The 26,352-nt window shown below is 35.6% G+C and overlaps 1 protein-coding gene across 1 annotated transcript in view; it reads right to left on the reverse strand.

Annotated features, from left to right (window-relative positions):
- Window positions 1-26,352, reverse strand: part of SLCO4C1 (solute carrier organic anion transporter family member 4C1) — a 57,069-nt gene that overhangs the window by 11,316 nt on the left and 19,401 nt on the right. Inside the window, exons 3-9 of the mRNA XM_024563242.4 lie at window positions 13,196-13,378; window positions 11,858-11,954; window positions 10,330-10,451; window positions 9,008-9,123; window positions 7,591-7,735; window positions 6,976-7,171; window positions 1,128-1,281 (exon numbers count right to left, since the gene is read on the reverse strand). Of these exons, the coding sequence (XP_024419010.2) occupies window positions 1,128-1,281; window positions 6,976-7,171; window positions 7,591-7,735; window positions 9,008-9,123; window positions 10,330-10,451; window positions 11,858-11,954; window positions 13,196-13,378 (1,013 nt within the window). The remainder of the gene's footprint in view (window positions 1-1,127; window positions 1,282-6,975; window positions 7,172-7,590; window positions 7,736-9,007; window positions 9,124-10,329; window positions 10,452-11,857; window positions 11,955-13,195; window positions 13,379-26,352) is intronic.

Consider the following 26,352-nt stretch of genomic DNA (forward strand, 5'->3'; position numbering starts at 1 on the left):
ATTTAATTAAATATGTGCATATGTATGCACAAACATATATTTATGTGTGTACATATGAACATATAATTGTGCATAACCATATACACATATACACATCTGTGTTAGTTTTAGCAGAAATCTGAAGTGATTTTATAGATTATTTCAAATAATTATTTCTCCTTATTTATATATAAATCTGTTCTTGCAGCCCTAAATTTACCTTTAGAAAAAGGCATGCCATTTCACTAGTCCATGTGTCAGATATTCCAGACTTGCTGTTTTCTCATCTTATCCATTGTGGTGTCACATCATAGTATATATTTCCCTCAGCTCTTTTTAGTGTTATCACATTATTTATTAATGCCTAAGATATTATATAGTATTAGTAATGTGAGTATTATATTATTTGTTCCCAAAGTTCTTAAATATAGCTAAAATAAAATCCTCAGTTTGTACATGTAGTACCACAAAAATTCTCTTAAAACTATTTAACTGTATTTAAAGAAACACATCTAGGTAAACTGATATTCATTCTAATCCAGAATTAAAAGTAAATTTGTACTTGAGAATGAGTTAATGATTTGGGTACTCCTCTTAATGAATCCATGGTGCATCAAATATAAGCAATAAATATTTATGATGTTTCTACTATATCCATTGTATTTAGTAAGAATAGGAAAATTCCCTGGCTTGAAGGGAGATGTATAGTTGAGAAAAAATAAAACAATGCAAAATGGTAAATAATATTTAATTAAAATAATGTTACAAAGATGTACCTGCCAAGTTAATTTTTCAATGGTAATTGCATCTGTGACATAAAAGGAGACTCTTTCCCTGTTGGATTGGTAAGGTTTTGTGGTTTTGTTTTTGTTTTTTTAAGGTAAAAACACTTCACATGAGATCCACCCTTTTAACAAATCCTAAGTGTGTGATACATAATTGTTGACTACAGGTACAATGAGGAGCACAGCAGAGCTCCGAAGCTTATTCATCTTAGTGACTGAAACTTGATGCCCGGTTTCTGAGTGGAGGAGGTGGGCCAGGAAGGAAGGAATAGGCACTGTGTAACTCCATGAGAGAGACTGAGAAGGCCATCCAAGAAAACAGAAACATTGCCTCATGAAGGTAGAGTAGCAGACACAAGTTACCTCTGGCCGTCTTTCTGAAACAGAATTTTTACAGCCTGCAAAGCAGGGAGAAAAATATTGGACTCCATCTCTGCCACAGACAGGATAATAACGGGATCGCATGCAGTTACAATTGGCATTACAAGGAGTGGTCAAGTTTCCCAGGTCTCCTGTCCTGTCAACAGGAAATGAAAGATGGGCAAATCATCCATGTTATAGCATTAATGAATAGTTCAGAAGCATTGTCATATCTTTCTATTCAGCCATTTATCCACTCACACAGCATATATTTAATTACTAAATGAATAAAATAAATGTCTGCCTTTTCCCATAGAGTTTGGCGTCTTGTGGAAGAGAGGCAGTAGAAACAATAGCTATAGTGTTGGTCTGTTAGTGACAAGTAAAATAGGCAGAGAAACCAGAAATAATTTCTTATTCGATCCCAGAAAACTTCTTTTTGCAGGAGGTGGGGTGAGGGGTCTGGTTCTGGGGACTTTAGGGTATTCAGCAGCATCCCGGGCCTGTGCCCTCTAGATACGAGTAGCATCCCCTCAGTTGTGACAACTGAAATGTCTCCAGACATTGCCTAGTTTTCTAGGAGTGCAGGAAAATTTTAAACCTGGAAGGATGAATAAAATAATGTTCAACATATTCATTTTATCAACTGGAAAACTGAGACCCAGATAAATTAACTTAGTATTTTTTTTATTTGCCAAATATAATACTCCTAGTTCCTGGGCTCGATGTTGTTCGATGCGCCTCTGAATAGGAAGCAACACCTTTGATAAAATAAAGGGTTGCCCTAGGCAAAGACACTTCTACAAACCCTTATTCATTGACTCAGCCAATATACATTGAGCAAGTGCTGGACCTATGCTAGGTGTTGGGAATACAAAGATGAGTAAGATATTCACTGTCCTCAAAGATTTCTATCTAGGAGAAGAGATGGACACATACTTATACACACCTGGTGAGTGTGACTATAAATATATACTGAATGTATTTTAGAAGCACTGGGGAGTAACACTTGAAATAAGCCAACATTTAGATAAGAGGGTCTGAAAGAGCAACTGCCTGAGATGAGTTTTAGAGGATAAATAAGAGTTGGGTAAATGGAGAAGGTGAAGGGTACTTCAGAGAAGCTGGTACAAAGGCGTAAGGCTGAGAAACATCACCCGATACAGAAAAATATGAATGATGTCTGAGGCAGAGAGTGACAGCTGTCGGTAGAGAGGAGTCAAGGACCAAATTATTGAGGGCCTTGTTAAATTATTGTTAAAAACATTGAGCTTTAACCTATTTTGAAAAGGTAATCAAACTATTTTTAGACTGGACAGTGACTGTCAAAAGCACATTAAAAATAATAATCCCAGGAGTTACACAGAGTATGAATGTTAAGGAAGGAGATCAGTTACAATGCCCCGGACAATAAGTTATGATAATGTATAGGAGAACTAAAATAGAACACTTGGCTAAAGCAAACAGATTTGAGAAATATTTGAGATATAGAGTCAGTAAGATTTTGTGTCTGAGTGATTGAATCCATATTCAGCATGGAAGAGTCGAGAGTTACTCCTAGAATTTAACCTGCACTTTGGTAGAGAACTAGTTTTGGGGGTGAGATGTTTGGTTTTATGCATATTGAAATTAAGAATCTCCAATTTAGTGAAGAAATCTGGCTGGGAGCTAGACTTCTTCATACCCATTTGCATGTACGTGTAGCTGAAACCAAGAGAATGATAAGATCAACTACACAAACAGTGTAGCACGAGCAGAGTACAGAGGTGTTGGGCATCCTCTTATTTCATGAATACATAGTAAGTACAAATTACATGCTAGTGCCAAAGTGGTGGAAATGTAATTAAAAGAAGTAAAGAGGTAGAGATGGACAGATAAAGGGGAAAAAAGAGGAAGATAAAGAAAGGAAAGGAAGAAGTGAAGGAGGGATAAAAATCTTCCATCATGAAACTATCTTGTACTGGGCATGAAAAAAAAAGTACCTTAGTGATTTTTTTAAGTATTAAAAGGTAATAATTGCTATGTTGGAAAATGATATTTAAGGAACAGGTGGAGAACAAGAGATTCATAAAAGAAATAGATTATAGAATAGAAAACAAACTGGAAACAAGTCAGTGGGGAGTTTGAAGGAAAGGATGGTCAAAGAGTAAATTTGAAATAACTTGTCAATCTACCTAGATACTCTTCTGCTTCCAGGGGTCCCTAACCTCCGGGCTGTGGACTGTACTGGTCTGGGTCTGTTAGGAACAGGACCGCACAGCAGGAGGTGAGCTTGAATGTAATGCACTTGAATCATCCAGAAACCACCCCCTCTCCACCTGGTCCATGGAAAAATTATCTTCCATGAAAACAGTCCTTGGTGCCAAACAGGTCGGGGACTGCTGCATCTAATCTATTCTACAGAGTAGTGCTGCCAGATTTCTTTCACAAGCATGATTCTATTCACAAAAAAAGTATTACAGTCACTCTGCTAGCAACTGGTTTAAATACAGATATAGAAATACAGGGAATAGAGAAAAACTATCCTTGAAACTCAAGAAATAGCCGCTACACAAAATTTTAAATGTAAATTTCCAATATGTAATCCTTATATTATTGATGATTACTGAGAATATGAAAGTTTAAGATAATATAATGCAAACTACAGTGGAAACAAGAACATATAGATTATATTCCTTATTACCAAGGGTCGGTCACTTTAACCTAAATATTTTATAGTTTTACTTCATGAGGTAAAAGGGAAATAATTATTAGAAAAATAACCAACACTTGAAGTTTATTAAATAGCCTTAATATATACATATTGTTTTCAAGTAAATAAAATATTTTAAATTTTGAAAATTTGGAATATTTAAAAATATGTATATATGTATATACACACACATACATGTATATATGAGAAACATGTTTATCACAAACAGAATTTAAATGCTAATTTATTTGAACCTAAAGTATTATTCTATAATTATGCCTCTACAATAAGCAAAGACTTCCCTAAACCTACCTCAACAGTTTGACAGATACGACTCTTTCCGGTACTAGTTTAGATAAGCAATGAAAGTCCAGCTATAGGCCAGATAGAGAAAAAATACTGTATGTACTTACTATGGTACTTCTTCCTTTTTTTTTTTTTACAGATTTTTATTTATTTATTTTAGAGAGGGGAAGAGGGGGAGAGAAACATCAATGTCTGGTTGCCTCTCATGTGCCCCTTGTTGTGCACCTGGCCTGCAACCCAAGCATGTGCCTTGACTGGGCATCGAACCAACAACCCTTTGGTTTGCAGGCTGGTGCTCAATCCACTGAGCCACACCAGCCAGGGCCTTACTATGGTATTTCATATTTTATGAGGTTCTATGTGTAAAGTAAAACACATATGACCTTTACAAACATTGCATTAACAAAACAGACCCACAGTTCCTATAGATTGTCAAGGAAATATGAGAACAATGGGAAATTCTAATACTAGATTTCTAGAAACCTACTTAGTTACCTTTCAACTGAAATTAGTGTTTTGCCCATATTAAACACTTAATAATAAATTCTTTAAAATACTATGAATATTAAAAACATCTCCTGAAATAACCAGTATTATTGATCTTAAGCTTTCTGGATATAATGTTAAATAGGGCTTTAAATGAACTTATCAAAAAGTTTAATTCATTCATTCACAGACCCAAAAGCTCTCTTTAACCCACCTGTGTTTACATGGCAAGGGGACTCATTGCACACTCTACTAGTGGTGCAATGAGTCTTCACAACCCTCCCTTCTTTCTCCCACTCACTAACGATGTACTATTTGGATTCTCTTTTTTTAAAGATTTTATTTATTTATTTTTAGAGAGAGGGGGAAGAAAGGGAGAAAGAGAGGGAGAAAAACACCAATGTGTGGTTGCCTCTTGCATGTCCCCCACTGGGGACCTGGCCCACAACCCAGGCATGTGCCCTGACTGGGAATCAAACTGGCTACCCTTTGGTTCGCAGGCCAGCACTTAGTCCACTGAGCCACACCAGCCAGGGCTAAATTCTTCATTTGTTCTTTCCATATACATGTTTCTTGGAATAGAGTATTTTGACTAGCTGCCTATGATATGGACATTTTAAAATGCAGATTACAGAGCTAAAAATAAGAATTTGGGGCATAGGGAAAACAATATCACATCTCCACAACATCCAAGTCTATCTGTGTCTACATTTACATACATACGTGTGTGAGTGTGCATGCATATGCATACATACTCACTTTCAGGTTTTTTTCCACCAAGAACATGTGCACTAAGCACCATATGTCAGCTCTTGATATCTCTTGATGACAAACCCCCACATGCACCTCAAACTGGTAGCATCTCACTTGCTTTCCCCCCTCTGGTTAGACTAAGGACAGTTCATCTGGTAGTAACTCTTGTTTCAGGTAGAAAATACTAAAGGGATTCACATCTACATCGTTCATCTGTCAAGGTGATAAATTAGTGTTAAACTGTCCAGAACTTTTTGTTCCTCTAAAAGGAACATACCAAAATGAGTGGTTTCTTGAGATAGGTTTGGGTGTGAAAGTCACATCTGCCCAACTTACCTTTAGTACCTTTCAATATTTCCAGATTTTTTCTACTATTTCCAGAAACATGACCTAAGTCCATTTAAACAGGTCCCTAAACCTAACCTTCAACTTCTAGGATTTATTAGCTTAACATATTCCCTCTGCCTTTCCTCCTTCTAAAATCTTTATCTCTCAAAACTCCTTGCATCCATAAAGGATATTTCATCCCCATTTTTATTATGCCATGAAGCCTTTCCTCAATCTGATCAAAGGAAACTGCAAAGCTCTCCCTTTTTGAATTTCATAGCCTTTTGTATAACTCTCATTACCTAATGCATTGTTCATTCACTGTTTTATTTCCCAACCTCTCCTGCTACAATGAAAACTCCTTTAGAGTACAGAGTTTTACCATAAAGTTCTGCCAGGGGAAGCAGTCAACAAACACTTAATAAATAGGAACTGAACCAAACATGGCTTTAGAATGCTCGGCATCTGATTTGTGTAAAACAATAACAGACATCTTCAGCAATTAGAAATCACGATAACTGTTAACGGCGAACTTCTCCGAAGTACATTTTACTTAGGTTATTTGAATGCCACATTATACAAAATTACGGAGTCTCTGACCTGGAGTACTGTCTCCCCAACAGCCTCAAACATAGGTAGTGAAACTAATACCACCGCAGCACTGCAGACTATGAAACACACTGCCATCCACCCGCCCGCCTGAACCGCTGCTCATGGCTTCGGATTGCAGAGCAAAACAAACAAGGCAAAGAGAGAGAAAATGGTCAGACCGGTTCAAGGTTGAAATATGTTTACAGAGCAGAAGGAGAAGAAGTCATGTATGTCTTTACAATAAACGTGAACTTCTAAAGTGGATACAACAGTGATTGGTATCGCCTAGGACTAGCTTCATTTTAATTTCTCTCCTGGCCCATTTTTCAACCCACTTAATACAAGAATCTCACCATGAAGAGATGTTCATTTTTAAAAATTTAAATCAATAGGAACATATAATGTGAAATTCTCCCTAAGATGTAAATCCCTTCAGGGCAAAGATTCTGCTGTATTAAATCTTTGTATCCCTAAGCATAGTATCAGCATAGAATAATTGCTCTCTGAGTAAATACCCAACTTTTAATAAGATGTCAGTTATTTAAACTAAAATAAAAAGTACCTATTCTGACACAAGAAAAAGCCTTCCAATTAAAAAGGAATAGACAATCTCTCATCAATTTATCACATATTTGGAAATACACACATAGTTCATTACTCTAATATTAACTTCAATAAGCACTGAAATATATTTACCCATTATATGATTCAGACACACCAGCAAATGGCTCGTTTTCACAGCTGGCATAAACAAATACAAAACTCAGCATGAGTGCGATTAAAGACGTGAGCAAAGCAAACTTCATTGTGTTTTTACACGTCATTTTGAATTTCGAAACAAGAACACCACCTAAGATCTGACCAAGAGCAGCTCCAGGAATTAAAATCGCACCTAATGAGAAAAAGGACACAGTGAGAAAGCGTGCAAGTACACTCAGTAACTCACACCAAAAATCGAAAGCATCAAAAACAAGCAGCAAATTGGTTTCAACATGTGAAAACACGTGTGATTTAGACACATATGAATGAAAGATTTAGTAGTTACATTAAGAAATTTCAGAAAATTAATGTTTTGCATGTTCACAGTAACATACATTCTCTGTAGCTATCTATATAGCTATATAACCTCTGTGTCTTTCAAGTTCATGCAAAAGATTATTTAATGTCAGAAAATCAGAAACTCTTATCACAATCAGTATAAAGCTTATATTTCAAGGACTTGGCTACCCAAAATTATATGCTATTCTATTAAACATTTAATATGGTGCAGTAAAATTATTAGATTACATTAAAACTAAGAAAATGGTTTACCTCCAAGTGTAGCTGCGAAGCTGGACGACAATCCAAATTGATTTTCTATAAATTTAGGTAAAAATGTAGCAAATCCAGTAGTAATTAAGGCTTCTGAAGAAGTTGATATAACTAAACACATAAAGACAGTATTCTTCATCAAATTCTAAAGGAAAAATACAGTTCACCACATGAATAACTATGAACAGACTGCAACACAACATCACAATGGCATTTTCAATAAATACCATATAATCATTTCATAATATTTCAGCTTTTCCTCAGCATTAAAGTATAAATATAGATTAAATAGCTTTATATTGAGAAAGTTGAGGATATTGATCTGTGTCGCACCCAGGGGACTCACAAATGATGCATCAGCTGGACGGACGGCTGTGCCTTTGTCACGGCAAGGGAGTGGAAGAAGGGGTAAAACCCATTTGGAAAGCCTACCTTCCCCAGCCTTCCTGTAAATCTCCACACAGTAAATCTGCCCCGCAACTGATTTTTACTGTGTTGTGAATTCCTGGTCCCAGTAAATAAAGAACCTGACTATGAGCACATGAGAATGGTCCTTACGCGTCTAACGTGTAGTGTTGTTCCATGGATAAAGGACTCAGGAGTTACCGACCTTACACAGGCACAGAGTGAAGGAATTTTAAAAAGGTGTCTATGTTGCCAGACAGAATGGAGTATAGAGATTCATTATCTCAATATATCTAACCATAAAGTGAAAACCAAAATATATTCCAGGAATATTAAAGGCAAAAAAACTTCATAAAACCAACTATTACACACACACACACACACACACACACACACGCTCACACACATGCAGACAGACACAAGGGTCACAAAGGGGCAAGATAAGAGATTTAGAAATCAGAGTCAGATAATCTAAGGAAAAGTAAATAATTTCAAATGTCAAAAAGGTAAAGTTGTAAAATATTTTATGTGAAAAACTTATATGACGCTAAATAGAAAGAATGCTTTTCTGCTGAGTTCAACAGAATAGACCATAAAACTTTTGTTTCTTTAACCTCAAATTCAAACCAAATAACCACTAACCGCCACTTCTTTCACAAGGGAAACTCATTGGGTTGGTGATCTCAAATACATGTTTACAATTCAGTGGTCCTCATCTATCCATTACATAGAGGGAATGGCGTGGAGTAATGGGCTCCGGTGCGAATGAGGAACCACTGAACATTGATACTGCCAATAAGATGACTCATTTTCTCTCAACCATTCTACTCTGGAATAGTTTTCATTTACTCAAAGTACAATAAAATTAAATATGAAGAGTTGTTTATAAAAGCTAGAATAATCGTAAATAAACAATAATGCATTGTGGAAATATTTGTATATGTGTGTATCTGTTTACATATCTACAAGTGTGTGTGTGAGGGGTGAGTGTGTGTGAACGGTGTTATTTTACCTTGAGAGCAGCTGGAAAATCTTTAAACTTTTTTCCAAAATTCTCATCTGTATGTTCTAAGGAACTATTACTCTGATGAGTCTGGGAAATTTTCCCATCTTGAATTTTCGCTGTACCTAAAGAAATAGTAAATATACTTGCTCTATCACCTCATTTTTCATGTTTAAAAATGCTTTCTTTTTCATTGATACACACTTCTACAAGTATATAAATTCCAAACATAAGAAGCCAGTTTCTCGCTTTGTAAAACAAAAACAAAAGCAAAGACAACTGTATGAATATCCATGTCTGCAAGCTGGCTGTCCTAAGATCTAATATTATTACGTTAACTAAGAAACTCCGACCTATCTAAAACTTAATGAAACAATTTTGCCCCAATCACATGTTTATTCTCTTTATTTAAAATCTCTCAAAGACATTTTCTTCCATTAAAATCCTTCTCTTTCTCATCCTTTACACATTAAACAAAGTATGTTTGAGCCTTTTTTCCCCTTTACTCTCTTTAATTCTAACATGCTTTGCAAATGAAACAATATTTACCATCTATTATCAGGTCTCTTTGTTCTTTAATAATGGTTCTTTGAATAAGTCTGAGAAAACAGTCAATATATCAGCATTATAACTGGGATGGTCCAGAACAGAAAAAAAAATCAATGGTTCCACCTACTTCTATTCTGCCAACTTATCATTTGCCCATTTCCAAATGGTAATTATATAAGAGAAATGATGAAACACCCTGAGCCTAGAGAAATACATATATATATATATATATATACATGATTATACAGAAGCAAAATCTCAGAGAGAAAGAAATGGATATTCTCTTCTATTAATCTTTTACTTTTTGGACAGACTGTCTAGTACTAGCATATAATGAAAATGCGTTGGTGACAATTGGAAAAAAAGTGCTTGTACTTTCAACAACAAATAATTAACATCAATGATTTAAGGCAGACTTGTAATGAAGTTAGTGACTAACTGAACACAAACTAATAATTTAAAAGGTTTTATATCTTACAAGTATACATAAAGCAGGATTTCAGATAACACATAAGAAACAAATTTAGTAAGTATATAGGAAGGAGGTGAGTATGTACAGTTTTACTGGTTCTTAATTGAAAGTAAAGGAAAACCATGAAAATTAAGATTCCTTCCCAATATTTTCTAAAATAGAGACAGCTATTCAAAAGTTTCCATAGGAAGACAACTTAGATTTTTATAAAACAAACAATGAGTTTCTTGGGTTCTTATCAATTAATAGAAAGCAATACTTTGTCTTGAATTTGAATAAAACTCCCCGGTTTTAAAGAAAACATTTTTACCTGGTAAATGTTTTGGAAAGCAAGAAAAAGGTACTATCAAAGACCAAGCAAAAAACCAAGCCATAAGAAATCCAATCCACCATGCCCCCAGCCATCGCGGATCATCCTCCGTGATATCAGTGCTATATGATAGGAAAACAAAGGGTTAAAGTCAACTCTATACTGTTAAATTAAAACTCAATTTTGATAATTATATACTTTATAATTCAAGTGCATTTATAGAGGAATACTGTTATAATATCTGTATTTCAAGTGGAGCCATTTTGATGAATCAGCCAACACATAGTAGGCATACATGAGAGCTGTAAGAATAATGGTTTGCAATGTATTTCAGAATGGCAAATAAGACATAAAAGTTCCAAGTATTTAATAGTAAATATAAGTATGTTAAATATCTGAAAGCATACATAGAATTTCTGAACATTCTGTCTCTCACTTTGGCTGTTTTCCTTCTCTATTGTATTCAATAGATCTCACAGCATATCACTGATCTATGTTAAAAGTCCATACACTGCATTTCTATTACAGCATTCATTTAAATATAATGGTCTTCTCAGAGTGATTTATTAAATTTTTCAATAATGGTTTTCATATTTGATATCAATAATCTCTTCCCCAAAACACAACACTCCTACAACTTATGGAATTTTCCACTAAAATTAAAATGTCCTTTCTTAAAATCCAGCTGTCTGCTTCCAGGGCTTCCTCTGACACCTTTTCATATAGTCTCTAAAAGATTAACCCAGGACCAGCAGCCCAGAGACATATGCCGTGACCACATACTCACTGCTCACAGTCACGCAAAGATGGCATAGTTATAATTCCCACTGGTAAAGTGAGAAAATATGACCTCAAAGGTCACTAACTTCTCAATTCAGGAAAAGGAGAGGGTGACTCAGTGGTTAAGAAGGGGATTTTGGAGTCAGAAAGATCTACTTTGATTCATGTCTTGGCCATTTACCTAACTATTTGTATCAACTATCATAAAATTATTAAGAGGAAGAAAAGTGGCATGTAAAATAAGGTAACGCACAAAACCTGTGTTTCAGAACATAGTATGGGATAAATAAACATTACCTATTACCATGCCCCATCATCACAGTTATTAAAACTGCACAATTGTGATCTCTAAGACATCATCAGAGCTACTGCAGAACGTAGTCTGAGAATCATAGACTCTTGACTCTTCAAGCTATCTACTTCCAGCTAAATCTACTACAAGCATAACTAATTTTGATTTAATTCTTCTTTTGAACAATGCATGGGGTCCTGTATATCTATTTTGAAAAATTTAACCAGGTTATCATTAAACACCCTTATTATTCATTGAAGTTTTATATTAAAAGGTTGTATGACATTAACTCATGAAACAAGGCAACCAAAATATTTATAAAAATTGTGCTCATTCAATTTTGTTTCCTGAAAAGTTCCTCGTGCTAAGGAAATACAGTGAAGATGTTCTGTCTATGATGTTAACATTACAATAATAAAATAAATTTGAATAAAAGAAAAATAGATATTGCCTTGCCTTTGTCCCAAACCAACATCAATGTACATGGTTAACAGCTGTCCTCCCAACACATAGCCAATAGCAGGGCCTAATATTGACATAGAATAGCCAATTCCTAGAAGAAGGACAAAGACATGGAAAATGGTCATCCGTACAACTGTGTTTTGAATGTATAACAATAGTAAAGAACCACAAATATTTTACTGCAGAAAAATCGAAATTAGAATTACATGAAAATTACACATATTTTCACTAAAAGAAATGCCATTTGAATGGTATCACCTATAAAATCCAAGAGCTCAAAATATATAATTCAATGTAAAAGTTGGTAGGTTATAATAATAATTGCAATAAATCCAATAATTATTTCTGTTGTTTGAAAGCCAGCCAGTCTATGGTATTGTATTACAGCAGTGCAAATGGACTAGTTCAGTCCCCTACATTAGAATAACAAATTGATAAAGTGAAAACACATGTGCAAATAAACAATACGTTAATTGGCTGTAGGGCCATGGATAGTCTAATTAGCTCTACCTTGTAGAACATCAGGGAAGGAATTTAGGAGAAACTTATGCTATCAAAAATCTTAAGAAATAGATCACAAAGGGAAAAAACCAAGTCACATATCAAAAGGGTTAATCTGGAATGGAAAACGCCACAGAGTTCCTGGGTAGTAGTAGTCTTGTGGTTTCTTTTGTTGACTTTGGTCAACAGGATGCGGTAAATCACGGAGAATGGCAGAGCTCAACCTCCACACCCTGTGTAAATTAGCCTGGGATTCAAGCAGCCTGTCTACTGCCTGGGCGGCACTTCCAGGGAGGTGTGCATGCTCAGAACAAGAAATAGAGCAGGACATTCAACCAAGCTCTTTTTTTTAATTATTTTATTGTTGTTCAATTACAGTTGTCTGAATTTTCCCCCCAACTACTCCCCCCCACCCCAGCCAAACCCACCTCCCTCCCTTATTTTCACCCCCCCCTTGGTTTTGTCCACGTCCTTTACAGTAGTTCCTGAAAACCCTTCCCCCCTTTTTCCCCTCCCCTCTCCCTTCTGGCTCTTGTTAGATTGTCTGGTTATATTTTGTTTGCTTTTGCCTTTTGTTGATTATATTCCAGGTTAAAGGAACCTATGTACCCCAATGTTCATAACCAAACTCTTAACTGCACCCAAGTAAAGGACACAATGTCAGTAAATAATAAAACAAACAAACAAAAAGTAATATTGCATGTATCTCATGGAAATTCGTATGAAATTACATCTAACTTTTAAAGTAAGTATATGTTTGTTTTTTTAATAAATTAAACAAGCAATAAGATGAAATGATACTGAGACATTTATATTACAGAGCAAACTTACCTATATAAAGAGAGGATTTGTGTGTGGGCACAGAATCATCCAGAAAGGCTGTTCCCAGGGTATAGAGAGGAGTTCCTCCTGTTCCCAGCAATAGCTGTCCCAAGATGAAGACATACAAGTAGTTGGAAAGTGAGGAACTTGAAGAGGTACAACTGGTTCTATTCCTTGCTATTAAGCAAGTATCTTTAGGAAAACAAATAAAGTGATGAATATAAAGAAATTCAACTAATATTTTAAACATTAATCTTTATAAATTACACCTGCCTAACATAACCCTTTTTATGTCTTCCAACACTTCACTTTGATTATATCTAGCTATTTGAAAATACATATATTAATAAAGAAAATTATGAAATATTACCATGTTAAAATTTAGAAAATTTAGGAAACTGAGAAACAATACTTTAAGAATCAAAATTAACAAGTTTTCAGATACATTAATATAAACGCAATTGAAGCAAGTGGTGCCAAGTCATACATACAGTATGGCCACCATACTGAATTTATGAATGAACATCTTCAACACATTTGAAAAGTGTACTTGGGTAATAAAATATTTTGGTCAAAATAGTCATTCTTAATATTCACCACAAAGCAGTAATATTTGGAAGCTATATCTAGTTCCTTTATATAGTTCAAACTATTTTTTATTACCTTTACATTTTGAAAAAATTTATGGGTCTACGGGATATTCTTTTGAATATCATCAAAAGAAAAATAGTTCTCTTTAAAATTTTATTTTAACCTTAAAAATCACAGTCCAACTCTGGGTGAAACTGTATTTCCTAAACTTATCTGATAATATTAATGAACAAAGATGCTTATTAAAAATATATTTCACCTCTCCCCTTTGAATCTGGTGTAGTATCCAGGAGTCGGCATTTTAACAATGACCTTGCCTAATTCTATTTTCATTTCCTTAATATCATATCAAGACATTATTTCCTGGCATTATTTGTGTTACCTCCCTGGCTATGTTGGCCATTTGAATTGTAATTCCTGGTTTCAGTATTCAGTTTCTCAGAGATAGTAGATTAGACTAACCATCTCCTGTTTGATATCTAGCAAGATTTAGTGCACATCATATTTCTTCGTTTATTATTTTTTTCTATTTCTTTTGTACAGTGGGCAAATTGCCTTTTATATAATAGGTAAATATCCTTCTGTAGTAATCTGGTAGACATTTTCACTGTAAGAGTATTCTGTGGGGTTTTGGTGTGTGGTGTTGTTTTCCAGAGGAAGTAATCCATGAGATTCAACATGCTTTTTAAACCAAATTTTAAATAGCACAGAGGAATATTAGAGAAGAACATAACTGTCCCTTCCCCGTTTGCTCCCCTTTATGCTCTCCGGGTACCCAGATGGAGGCAATACGCCCCTGTTGACAGTTCCTTTTATCATTTTCACACATTCTTCTTACACACTCATACTTTATATCCATTTATTTTTTTACACAGAAATGATACTGAATATATGATTCTTATATTTAACCACTTCCAGGTTTCAGTTATTATGTCCTGAACATCTTTGACGTTGGAACTTAAAGCTGTATTTAAAATTCTTTGTCGGCACTTTTATATTAATCCACAACATGAATGTCCCATGATTTATTTACCTAGTCCACAATCTATATTTAATACTAATACAACATATAATGAATATTATACCTATGTTTAGGTCATTACAAACAATATTGTGATGGATATATTTAAAATTTATCTCGGCATATTTGTTCAAGTCTATCTGTAGTTCAGGCTCCAAAAAGTGAAACTTCCAGGTCAAAGAGTATAAATGTGTACATTTTGATATAGCCAAATTGCCTTATCAAAAAGTTATACAAATATTTAATCCCAGCACCAATGTGGCCTTTACATAATAAAAAAACTGCTTATCTCATTGGTTAAAAATACATAAACATTTTTAAAATTTTATTTTTAAATAGTATCAATGAAAGCAAGCATTTTTCCATGTTTATTAGCCACTTGCATATTTTTTGTGACACAGTTTTTAAAATTGACTTCATACGTTCTGACATATAGAAGCTTTCCCTTCTCCAAGATCACATGTAAATTTGCAATGATTTTATCCTAACATTTTTATTACTTTTTAAAAATTCATACGTAATATATTTTAGCGGGAAGAGACAGGGACACAGCATTCTGCTGGGTTAACGAGAGAGCACACCTCTTACAACATTGCTCATGTGCGCGCTCATTTCAGAGCCCAGTTTCGTGTCACTGATTGTGCAGCCTCCCTCCGGCACAAACCTCTGGTGGATACGTCAGCTGCCTAAGCTTTGAGGGAATCCACACCTCAGTCTGCAGCTAACCCATTTTTCAGTATTGCGTGACAGGCTCTGAAACAGTGAACATTGTATTTTATCATTTTCCCAAATTAACAAGGCCTCAGATCTACCTATGAAAACTATTTTATTTATTTTATTGATTGATTTAAGAGAGAGAGGAAAGGACCGAGAGAGAAATGCTAATTTGTTGTTTCACTTATTGATGCATTCACTGGTTGATTAGTGTACGTGCCCAGTCCAGATACTGAATCCACAAACTTGGCACTTCCAGATGTTGCTCTACCCAACTGAACTACCCAGCCAGGGCTATTTATGAAAACTATTGTGTCTAATATATTACTCTGTCGGCATTATTTCTGAATAATTGTCTTCTATTGATATTCTTAGGCTTGATACAAAGAAATAGCATATCAAGACAGAAAGGCATGGATGAATATTAAATGCGTATTGCTAAGTAAAAGAATCCAATCTGAAAAGGATACACATTTTTTGGTGCCAATTTTAAATAGTTTTATTTAAGACATCACATTTCCCACTTTACAACACAGTGCTCATAAAGTGCATTATTTCCTTTCCCTGTGCACACAGTCCACATTCAAGTATCCAGAATGCTCAGTTTTATCATACAGCAGCTCAGCTTTTAGAACTGCCATTGAATTTGTTACATATTTGGGTCCTTCCATATTTTGTGTGGAACAATGCTAACTCTATGCAAGAGGTTGGCTTAATCAACCTCTTCAATGGTGGGCTGAGAGGAGGCACCCCCAGATGGAGAGGCTCCACCACCAGGGAAGCCCCCAGGCATTCCTCCTGGCATGCCTCCTGCACTCTGGTATAGCTTGGTGATGACTGGGTTGCAGACTTTTCCCAGTTCTTTCTGCTGATATTCAAATTCTTCCTTTTCTGAAGTCTGATTTTCTTATCCAGCTAGTTGATGATATCATTGCACTTGTCAAAAATCTTGTTTTTCCTCACCACTGATCTTGCCTTGAAGTTTCTCATCTTCAACAGTTGCTTTCATGTTGAATGCATAGGATTCAAGTGAGTTCTTGGAAGACACCTTGTCCCACTGATTCTCATCTTCAGCTTTGTACTTCTCAGTTTCCCGGACCACACACTCAATGTCTTCCTTGCTCAGGCAACCCTTGTCTTTAGAGATGGTAATCTTGTTCTCTTTTCCCATACTCTTATCCACAGCAGAGACATTAAGGATGCCATTGGCATCGATAGCAAAAGTGACTGCAATCTGAGGAGCACCAGGAGGTGCAGGAGGTATGCCTGTGAGTTCAAGCTCGCAGAGGGGGTTGTTATCCTTGGTCACGGCACGCTCACCTTCATGAACCTGAATGAGCACACCGGGCTGGTTGTCAGAGTAGTTGGTGAATGTCTGTGTCTGCTTGGCAGGAATCACACTGTATGATTCCAAGGATATAACAATCTGGACAGGCACTATTTACCAGAGTGATGGTAAAGACATTACTGGTTGCCAAGGGATCAGGAAGAGGGAATGAGGGTTAAATAAATGTAACACAAAGGATTTTTTAAGGGTGGTAAAACCATTCTATATGATAGTTTAATTGTGTACATATAACACTATGAATTTGTCTAAATTCATTGAACTTTACAGCACAAAGGAACATTTAATGTACACAAATTTTTAAAAATCAGTAAGAGGTCAGAAGTTTCCAGGATGAATTGAGAATGTGACAAAAGTATCTACCTATAATGAAAATGCATAAACCACCTCACTAAAGGGGGTGGGGGTAAGGGCGCTGACCTAAGTAACTTTGGAAATGAGTGGAGTCTGCAAGACTGCAGGTGAAAGGAACTGTATATAAACACTGTTTTCTAGATGATAAAATTATTTCCCATTCTCTGATTGCAGGGCCTCTTTTGCAGAAATGGTGGCTTCTAAGACAGGGACAAGAAACATACAGGACTAGCATAATTTATCTCATAGTGCCAGCAAGTAAAGAAGTGCTCAGAACAAACATGGGCCCTGGCCAGGTAGCTCAGTTGAGTGTCACACTCAATAGAGTGTCCCACAGACAGGTCAGGTTGCAGATTTGATCCCTGGTCAGGGCACATACGAGAATCAACTGATGAATGATAAATAAGTAAAACAACAAATGTCTCTCTGTCTCTTTCTCCCCACCCTTCCTTTTGCTCTCTGAAATATAATAATAATAATAATAATAATAATAATAATAGTAGTAATAATAAAAACCCACAGTGAGGGAGGTCTGTCAAAGGGAGACAAGCCAACTGAAAGCACTCTGGTGGCCAAAGCTGGAATAATTTGAGCAACGAAATAAAGTAGCACTGGATTATACCCCAAAGTATTATATATAGAATATCCATCCACACTGAAAAACAAATGATTGAATAATTAAATAAATGTGGATGAAAGAAACAAAAGTCTACTTCAGAACAATTTCAAGTAATTTCTATCGATATTCTGTCCTCAAAGAGGAGAGCGTAACACCTCACTTCTAAAGTGTGAGTGCACGTGGTGACTTCCTCCCAGAGTAGAGCTTGGAACGTGAAAACTAACAATCAAAGAAATAAGTTCATAGTGGATTAACCCGAGAAACACTGCCTCAGCCCGGGGATCAAGGTCATTATCGAGAGTGATAAGTGGTATTGATAGCATAAACCCTTGATATGAAATGATGAAAATGGTAATTTGCCCATGTGGTCCTCCCTCAAAACGCTCATGACACCAGTCTGATCACCAGAAAAACATCAGAAAAAATCTCAGTTGAAGGACATTCTACAAAATATCTGACCAGTGCCCCTCAAAACTACCAAGGTTGAAGAGAAAGGAAAAAAAAAAAGAAAAGAAAAGATGAAAAGAAAAGGAAAAGAAAAGAAAAGAGAAGGGAAAGGGAAGGGAAGGGAAGGGAAGGGAAGGGAAGGGAAGGGAAGGGAAGGGAAGGGAAGGGAAGGGAAGGAAAGGAAAGGAAAGGAAAGGAAAGGAAAGGAAAGGAAAGGAAAGGAAAGGAAAGGAAAGGAAAGGAAAGGAAAGGAGGAAGGAAGGAAGGAAGGAAGAAAAGAAGGAAGGAAGGAAGAAAGGAAGGGAGGGAGGGAAGGAGGGAGGGAGGGAGGGAAGAAGGAAGAAAAAATAAATATGAGAAATCATCATAGCCAAGAGAAGCCAAGTGAGTATAAAAAGTAAATGTAATAAATATCTTGTATCAGATCCTGGAACAGGAAAAGAACATTAAAAAAATTAAGAAAATCTGAATAAAGTATAAAGTAAGACTTCAGTTAATAAGCACAAACATGAATAGGTGATGTATCGATATTAGTTCATCAATCATAACAAATGTAGCCGACAAATTAAGATGTTAATAATAGGGGGAAAGGAAACTATATACCATCTTTGCAATTTTTCTGTAAATCTAAAACTGTTCTAAAAATCAAGTTTATTAAAAATGTTTAAAGTGTAGAATAAAACAACCCATTAAAATACAAATTTTCATAAACATTGAAAGTAAATAAATAAAAAATGAAAATACATAGCCGCAATTTTAATTAAGCAGATACTGCCAGAGATGTAAGAATAGACAGAAAAGGTTAAAACAACAGACTTTAATTTTCACTTTTCTCAGTCCAAGAGAACAAATTATTAAAAGCAGGAAAGGATAGAGAAGATGTAAATATTCATAACACTGAATTTACGAAAGCATGTCAAATTATATTCTCTAATAAAACTGTGCTTTCAATTTTTAGGTCTCGTGTACAACTCGAAAAAAAACCTGACCAATTATTACAATGCAAAAATATCCATATGCGTCCCAAAGAGTAAATAACAATAACATTTTATGATCAAAATGAAGCTTTTGATCAAAAACTACAAACTTCTACTATAACAGAAAATGAAAAGGCCCTTCTATCTGAATTCAAAAAAATTAAAATTCTATTAAATTATTCTTAGACCAAAATATCTGGAATTACCAAATTTCTCAAAATGATAATACAGACAATACACATCAAAAATTGTGTGCTATAACTACAATAGTTCGTACAAGAAAAGCATCTCATTCAAGCAGAAAAAGACCCTCCCCTTCAAAAGAAAGTAATCAAAATAAAAATACATAAAAATAAAATCACACATTCATGAGTTGCTCCCAACAATAAACACCACTAGAGCTAGATGAAGTTATTACAGAATATATATGGAGAAAATAACATGCAAGAGAATACCCCCCCCAAAAAAGCAAGCAATTAAGAGGCCTCTCTAATTAAAATAAATAATTAACAAATAAATGAAACCTGACTAATGGAATAAAAATTATTAAAAATTAACAAAAAAGTAAATCATTTGAAATAATCAGTAAAATAAACCAATAGCTACCATAATGAAAAAGGAGAAATTACATATATACAAATAATACATGACAAAAAATGGAAATAAACTCTAAAGAGAGCAAATTTTAAGTCACAAGAGATTACTTAGAATAGATTTCTAGAAAATAAATTTGAAAGTCAAAAATGATTAATTACCAAACCCATAATTCAGACATGCATTTTACCAAGCTTTTAAAAATTAAATAATAATGACAATAATAATATTATACTACTTAATGCTACTTAAACTATTCTAGAACATAGAAAAAGGGTTAAATATCACCAAAATATTTTTATGAATTGAGTATAAATTGATACGAGCCAGTAAAAAAAGATTAACAACAAAAGAAAATCACAGACAAATATTTTTTCTGAATATCAATGCAAAAGATCACAAATAAAATATTAGCAAGAAAATCTAGCAACATATTAAAAATGTAGCAGGACTTTTTTAAAAACCATATTTTTTAAATCTAAGAAAATTTAACATATTAGATCTAATCAGAAAAATCAAATGATCATTTTCATAGATTTTCAATCAGACATTTGATAAATGTCAACCCCACATCATATTATCAACATAAATAGAAATTGGCATTTATTTTAAATGATCAAATGTAGAAGTATGTATATACCCCATGCACGCCCACATACTGCTAAAATGGGAACGACACAAAGAAATTTGGAAATACAAATCTCTGCAACTTTTCTTGGAGGGAAAGAGAAAGGAACCAGAGGCCTACGAACTGAAATAAGAAGCAAAGCGATCTCAATTTGCAGAAGTTATAACTCTCTTTCTGGAACACTGAGAAGTTAATGGAAAAACTAATAAAAACAGTAAGAGAATTCACTGAAGTAGTAAAATATAAAATTAACACGTAAAAAATCAGTAGACTTTATCTGCACAAGTTAGATGATGTGAGGGATGAAAAAAACAAGGTACAGTAGGGAAAACAAACCAATACACTCAAAAATAAATGGGAGCATCCTGTATGAAGATTACAGGCTACCTAGCATCACAGATAAGCCTGCGAAGTGGGGCAGAACAAGGAGCAGTTTGTCATTGTCAAGGTGCCAGAGAAAAGACTAAATTTTAACAGAAATCTTTATGTGGGGGAGAAAGGTAAAAGCTTTACCCATGAGGAACACCCACCTCAACAGAGAGAATGAAATATGCCTGCTTGTCCAGAACAAGGCCCTGCATGACTACAGTTCTATGCAGAACTCTGAGGTGGCTCCCCCAAACTCCCCATCCTAATCCCTGACACTGTGACTATGGCAACATCAGACCTTACGCTACAGTGGCAAAATGGGCTCTGCACAGTAATTTAAGGCTACTACTCAGTGGCCTTTGAACAAGTCAGAAGGATTATCTGGTCGTGCTCCATCTAATCACATGAGCCCTTTAAAATCAAAAAGATAAAGCAAGTATGTCACAAGAGTCTCTAGAAAAATGTCACCATGATGTAGACTTAAAAATTACCATATTGACACACTTTAAAAAAAGTAATAAAGGCAATTATTTCTTAAAATCATAAGCTGAAAACAGGGATTTCATAAGATCATAAATGTGGTGAGATTAGAGAAGGAAAACACGGGCTGAAAGAACTCAGGAAAGACATGAAATACGCTGAAAACTCCTATAGAAACAGCAGACACCAGCACAGATAAAAGAGAGGAAAGAGACTGAGAATTACAAGAACAGGTAAAAGAAGCTTAAGAAATATGAGCAAAATTAAATTAACCAAAACTAAGACTTAAAGGATTACAGAGAAAATTATGTAAATGAGATCCAAACAAAAATCAAATCTATATAAAATCAATCAAAATATTTTTTAAAATATATTAAAAGGTAAAACTTAGGAGACTTTCCTGAAGTAAATGAGGACTGATCTATATTTAAAAGGGCATAGCTCATCCCAGAATTTTGTTTCAAGGCTTTCAACAATAAGACATTCCCTTGCAAAGTTACTGGATTTTCAACGTGAAGAAAGACTTCTTTGAACAGTCGGGGGAAAAGTCACTTTATGCAGAGTGAAATGAAAAATGCTCAGCTGAAATCACACTTCTTACAGCCACATCAGTCCCACAAAGACAGTAAAGGGATGGCCCAGGCAAAGACAGTGAAAGACAATATGATTCACGAATGGTATGTTCCAACTGTCATTTAAACATAAAGGCACCGTTGATTTTTTCTGACATGGCATTATCACCACGCCTGTGACAAGAAATGTTGTTATTCTTAGGAGGAGCATGGTGCCGTATCCTGTTGTCTGCAACTTTCCTTGGTTCAAAATAAAAGGAACCATGTATGCCCACGCATAAATGAAGCAACTGTGGCACCAACTGGTGATTAAATCCAGGCGGACTGTTAGGAATATTCATCTTATTTTTTGCACTTTTCTATGTGCTTAAAAATGTTTATGATAAAATGTTGAAAAATTTAAGAAATAAACATAAAGTTAAAACCCAAATATTTAAATATACTTAAAATGTCATGAAATTAACCTTTCCTGGGAGAGATAAAAAGAAAACTATGAGAGGATGTATTTCAGAGATGCCCTGGGGGCCTGAACACCATTCATCATAAGTAATATTAAATAATTTATTACATAGCATCTGTTAAAAACATCTTTTTAAAATAGCTAGATTTACCTGTAATGTAAATTCTGTGGTATTATTTGTTGAGTAAACTATTTGAACCTAAAATTTCATCTTCTAATGGGAAATTTAAATTTTTCTGAAAAAAAAAAAAATATTTGCAACACATTTAAAAAGCACATGATTTGACTATACACCACTAGAGGGAGCTCCTCTGCTGTTTATGAACATGAGCCTTCCTAATAAAATTAGTGCTTAGAATTTACTGGACAAACTAGTGACCTGTCTGGCCCACTAACATATGCAGGAACTAAAGGCAAAGGGACAAAATGAAATCTACATAGCAGAATGTTTAGTAGTTAAATATCAAGTTCATCTCAACCCTCACCCCAGGCATTTACCTTCAAAACCTAGAAGTTAAAAGGGACCGTGTTTTCTCTGGGGCTCATCCTGCTGCCTGCAGTAAGGCAGGTTGTTGCAGTCTGAGATGAAATTCCACACCCCCAACCACAGTTTTCCGAAAGCACTTCCAGGAAGTATCCATGTCTCCTGAGAAGCAGAACGGGGTGCTCGGGTCTGCCTAGTTACCTGCATCAGGCACCTGGAGGTGGCCAATGTTAATCAAAAACAGCCTCATTCTCCCTTCCCAGGGACTGACTACATTTCTTCCCCTGGCTCTACCTTCCAACTCCTAATCACTGCTCTGGAGAAGAAAGAGCTGTTGCTTTTATTTCAACTTGACCATTCCCAAGTTCAAACACCATCTCCTGGCCTAGAGAGTGTAGGTCACCCTTACATCCCTCTCTGATAACCTCTGTCCACCGATTCTGTTACCAACCTTTCAAAAGCCTTTCTTACAAAATTTTCAAGAAAAAAATATCTTTGAGCTTCAGTGTCTGTGAAGTGGCTTCCTCCATGCACAGGGCTCAGAGTAGGGCCCTAGTTTCTAAGCGTAAGGACAGTTGGTGGGGAGAGCAAGAAAAATACTCGTCCTGAAAGTCAGAAGCAACAGTACATTCCAGATTTTCCTTTCCTGAAACAACGGACATAGGAACAAGCGATATGTCAAAGTGGCAGCAAGGATTTCACGAGTTTCTGTTGTTCTTAAAAATAGAAGCGTGCACGGGAAGAGGTTGCACAAGGAATCTCAAAGACAATTCAGGACACCATCTTTGCAGGAACTGAAAAAGACAAGAGCTTTTGCCTGGGATGCCAGCCTGGTCATTTACCTCCCATGGGCACCTCCCTAAGCCAATCAAGTGATTTTCAAAAGAAATATCACAGCATCCATACACTGATGCTGTAAGAAGAGCGAGCAATGCACTTTTACTAAGATCAGGGCACTGACCACAAAAAATTTTCATGGAGCAGATGAAAAGTGTGAACACACATTACATCATGAAACAAAGCTATTATTACATGGGAAGACAGCAAAGCACAAATGAAATAACTTTGAAAAGAAACAGTGACAGGAAGAGGAGATTCAGCATGCGCTGGCAGAACTCAGGAAAGACGTAAAAGGGGAAAATAGAAATCCATAGGAAAAGAAATAAATCTGGGGTACAAAGGTGAACAGATTGAAAATATCATATAGGCATGCAGTATAGAAGTGAGAAATGCGAGAAAATGAATGATAAGAAATGTTAAATATACAAGGTGCCCAAAGGAGATCATATTTACATATCACTGATGTACCGGAGCGGGGGGGACTATCATGGAATGAAATACTCAAAGATATGATTGAAGAAAAGTCCCTAAAATTAAAAAATATGCCTATAAATTCATATACTGCTATGAGCATCATTGGGTGCCAGGGAAACATGACATGAACAGTCATAGCCGAGACAGAGCTTGGACTGGGCTTTGAAGAGACACTGAACTGCACAGACACATGGACTATTGAGAATAGTGTATTATTTTTAGAGAGCACCAGCAGCAGACTCTACGACAAGGGTCACAAGCACTTGCAAATAACTTCAGAACACATAGGTAGACAGAGGCTATTGAGTCCTTAAGTAATGTAAGAATGGGATAAGAAATTCCAAAAGAGGCAATGATCAAATTATGAATGTACAGAGGAAAAAGACTGAAGCTACAAATATGAAGAGCAGCTTCTGACAAATAACCCACTAATATGTAACTACAATGAAATATATCCTATTTTACTCATAGTATATTGTTTGGGAGGAAAAAAAACTATATATAAATATTGTTAGTGTCATTGTGCTTCTTGATACCCAAGCATTCACATATTAATACATTTCCTAACCTAATCTTTACAACTTCCTGCAAACATTTTATAAATGGAGAAACTGAAGCCCAAAGTCATACTGTGCAACGTAACCCGATAATCTGATTCCTATTCTTCTGACCCGCCTATGTATTCTCCATGAGCTTTGACCTGCGATTTAAGAAGCTGAACCATCCTCTGAGGAGGTATAAAGGAAGATTTCCTCACATATACTTTGTGCAACCCAGGCTTCTAAGAATTTCCATGAAAAAAAGGTTCAAAACAAAGGGTCCTCATGACTTTAATTTATTTAAATTCTAGTTCTAGAAATCACACCTTCCTCTCCCTTGCCCTCCACCTCTGGCAAGCTAAAGATAACATCTTGACCTAAATTACATTTCAGCTCCTGAGTCCTAAGGTGGAATACCTCCTAGCTATTTTCCCATGAGACTGAGTAGAGGGACGCTGAAACAGACCTCAGAGCTTTCTGCAAGACTTGAAAAAAATGATTCATCCTCCCTACCTCACCTCCCAGCACGGCCCCAAAACTACATAATCTGTAACCTACATGCCACTGGGAATTCAGGCTTTTGAGCATGAGCTTCCCGTTCTCCCGGATGGTGTCATTCATAATAAAACAGCCACGATTCTCCACTGCAGTTCTCAGTGTCTACTGTCAGCTCTGCCAGCACTGGCTGGAAGACCTTTCAGTTCTGTAACAGGTTCTATGGTCAAACTAGTCTGGAAAAACTGTACTCTATCATTGCACCTCTCCTCTTAGTAATATGCATGCATTTATATGTAATAGGAGAAAGTTTTACACATTACCCATCATAGATTTATTTATTTTTGTCCATTAATGTCTATCATCTCACAGAATGAATGCTCTATAAAACACAACTTTGAAAAACACTGGTTTGAGGTACCTACCACAAAAGTGTCAAACAAAACAGAACCATTCTAGGAAATACAATTTTTTAAAAATTTAGCCCTTGCATAGATAGACTTAAATCTCAGATGGCTAAATCTTCTCAATGAGCACTTAATGATTTCTACTGTCAGGATCTAGGACTTGGCCTTTCACCTTCTCTCTTACTAGCTCTCTCCTTTGGATTAAACACTCACTATCATGGATGGAGAAACTGTGAAAATGACTCCAAATCTCAGTGTTGAACTCCCAGTATGTCGTAGGATACAAAGTTACATCTTCTAATGCCAAATTTCTCCCTCTAAAGCAAATTCACCTTCTTTCTCACAATACCAACTTCTCGATCTGATTTTCTGATATCCATTTATAACATCTGTTTTCTAATCAAGTTTAAAACATAAAAATCCTTCAATATTATATCCTTTGCCTTTAATGACCATACATACTACATGCTTTTCCTACTGAAATTATACCCATTGTTCAATCCCAGTTCAAATTTCACTTCTTACTAAAAGTTCTCCCCTGAATTTCCCAAAGGAAATTCTTTCTTCTCGCAGTGACTATAAACCCTGAGCTTGAATTGCATGGCTGTCTCACCAGGTTCTCGCTTATCACGCCTTACTTATCTCTCGCCCTCATGCACAATAACAACAAGAACAGTGATATTTACTGAGTGCTCATCTTATGCAAAGTCCTTCGCTGCTATGCATTATCTTCTGTAACCCCCAGAAATATCCTAC

Source organism: Desmodus rotundus, chromosome 1 (assembly GCF_022682495.2).
Source record: "Desmodus rotundus isolate HL8 chromosome 1, HLdesRot8A.1, whole genome shotgun sequence".
Classification (NCBI taxonomy): Eukaryota; Metazoa; Chordata; class Mammalia; order Chiroptera; family Phyllostomidae; genus Desmodus; species Desmodus rotundus.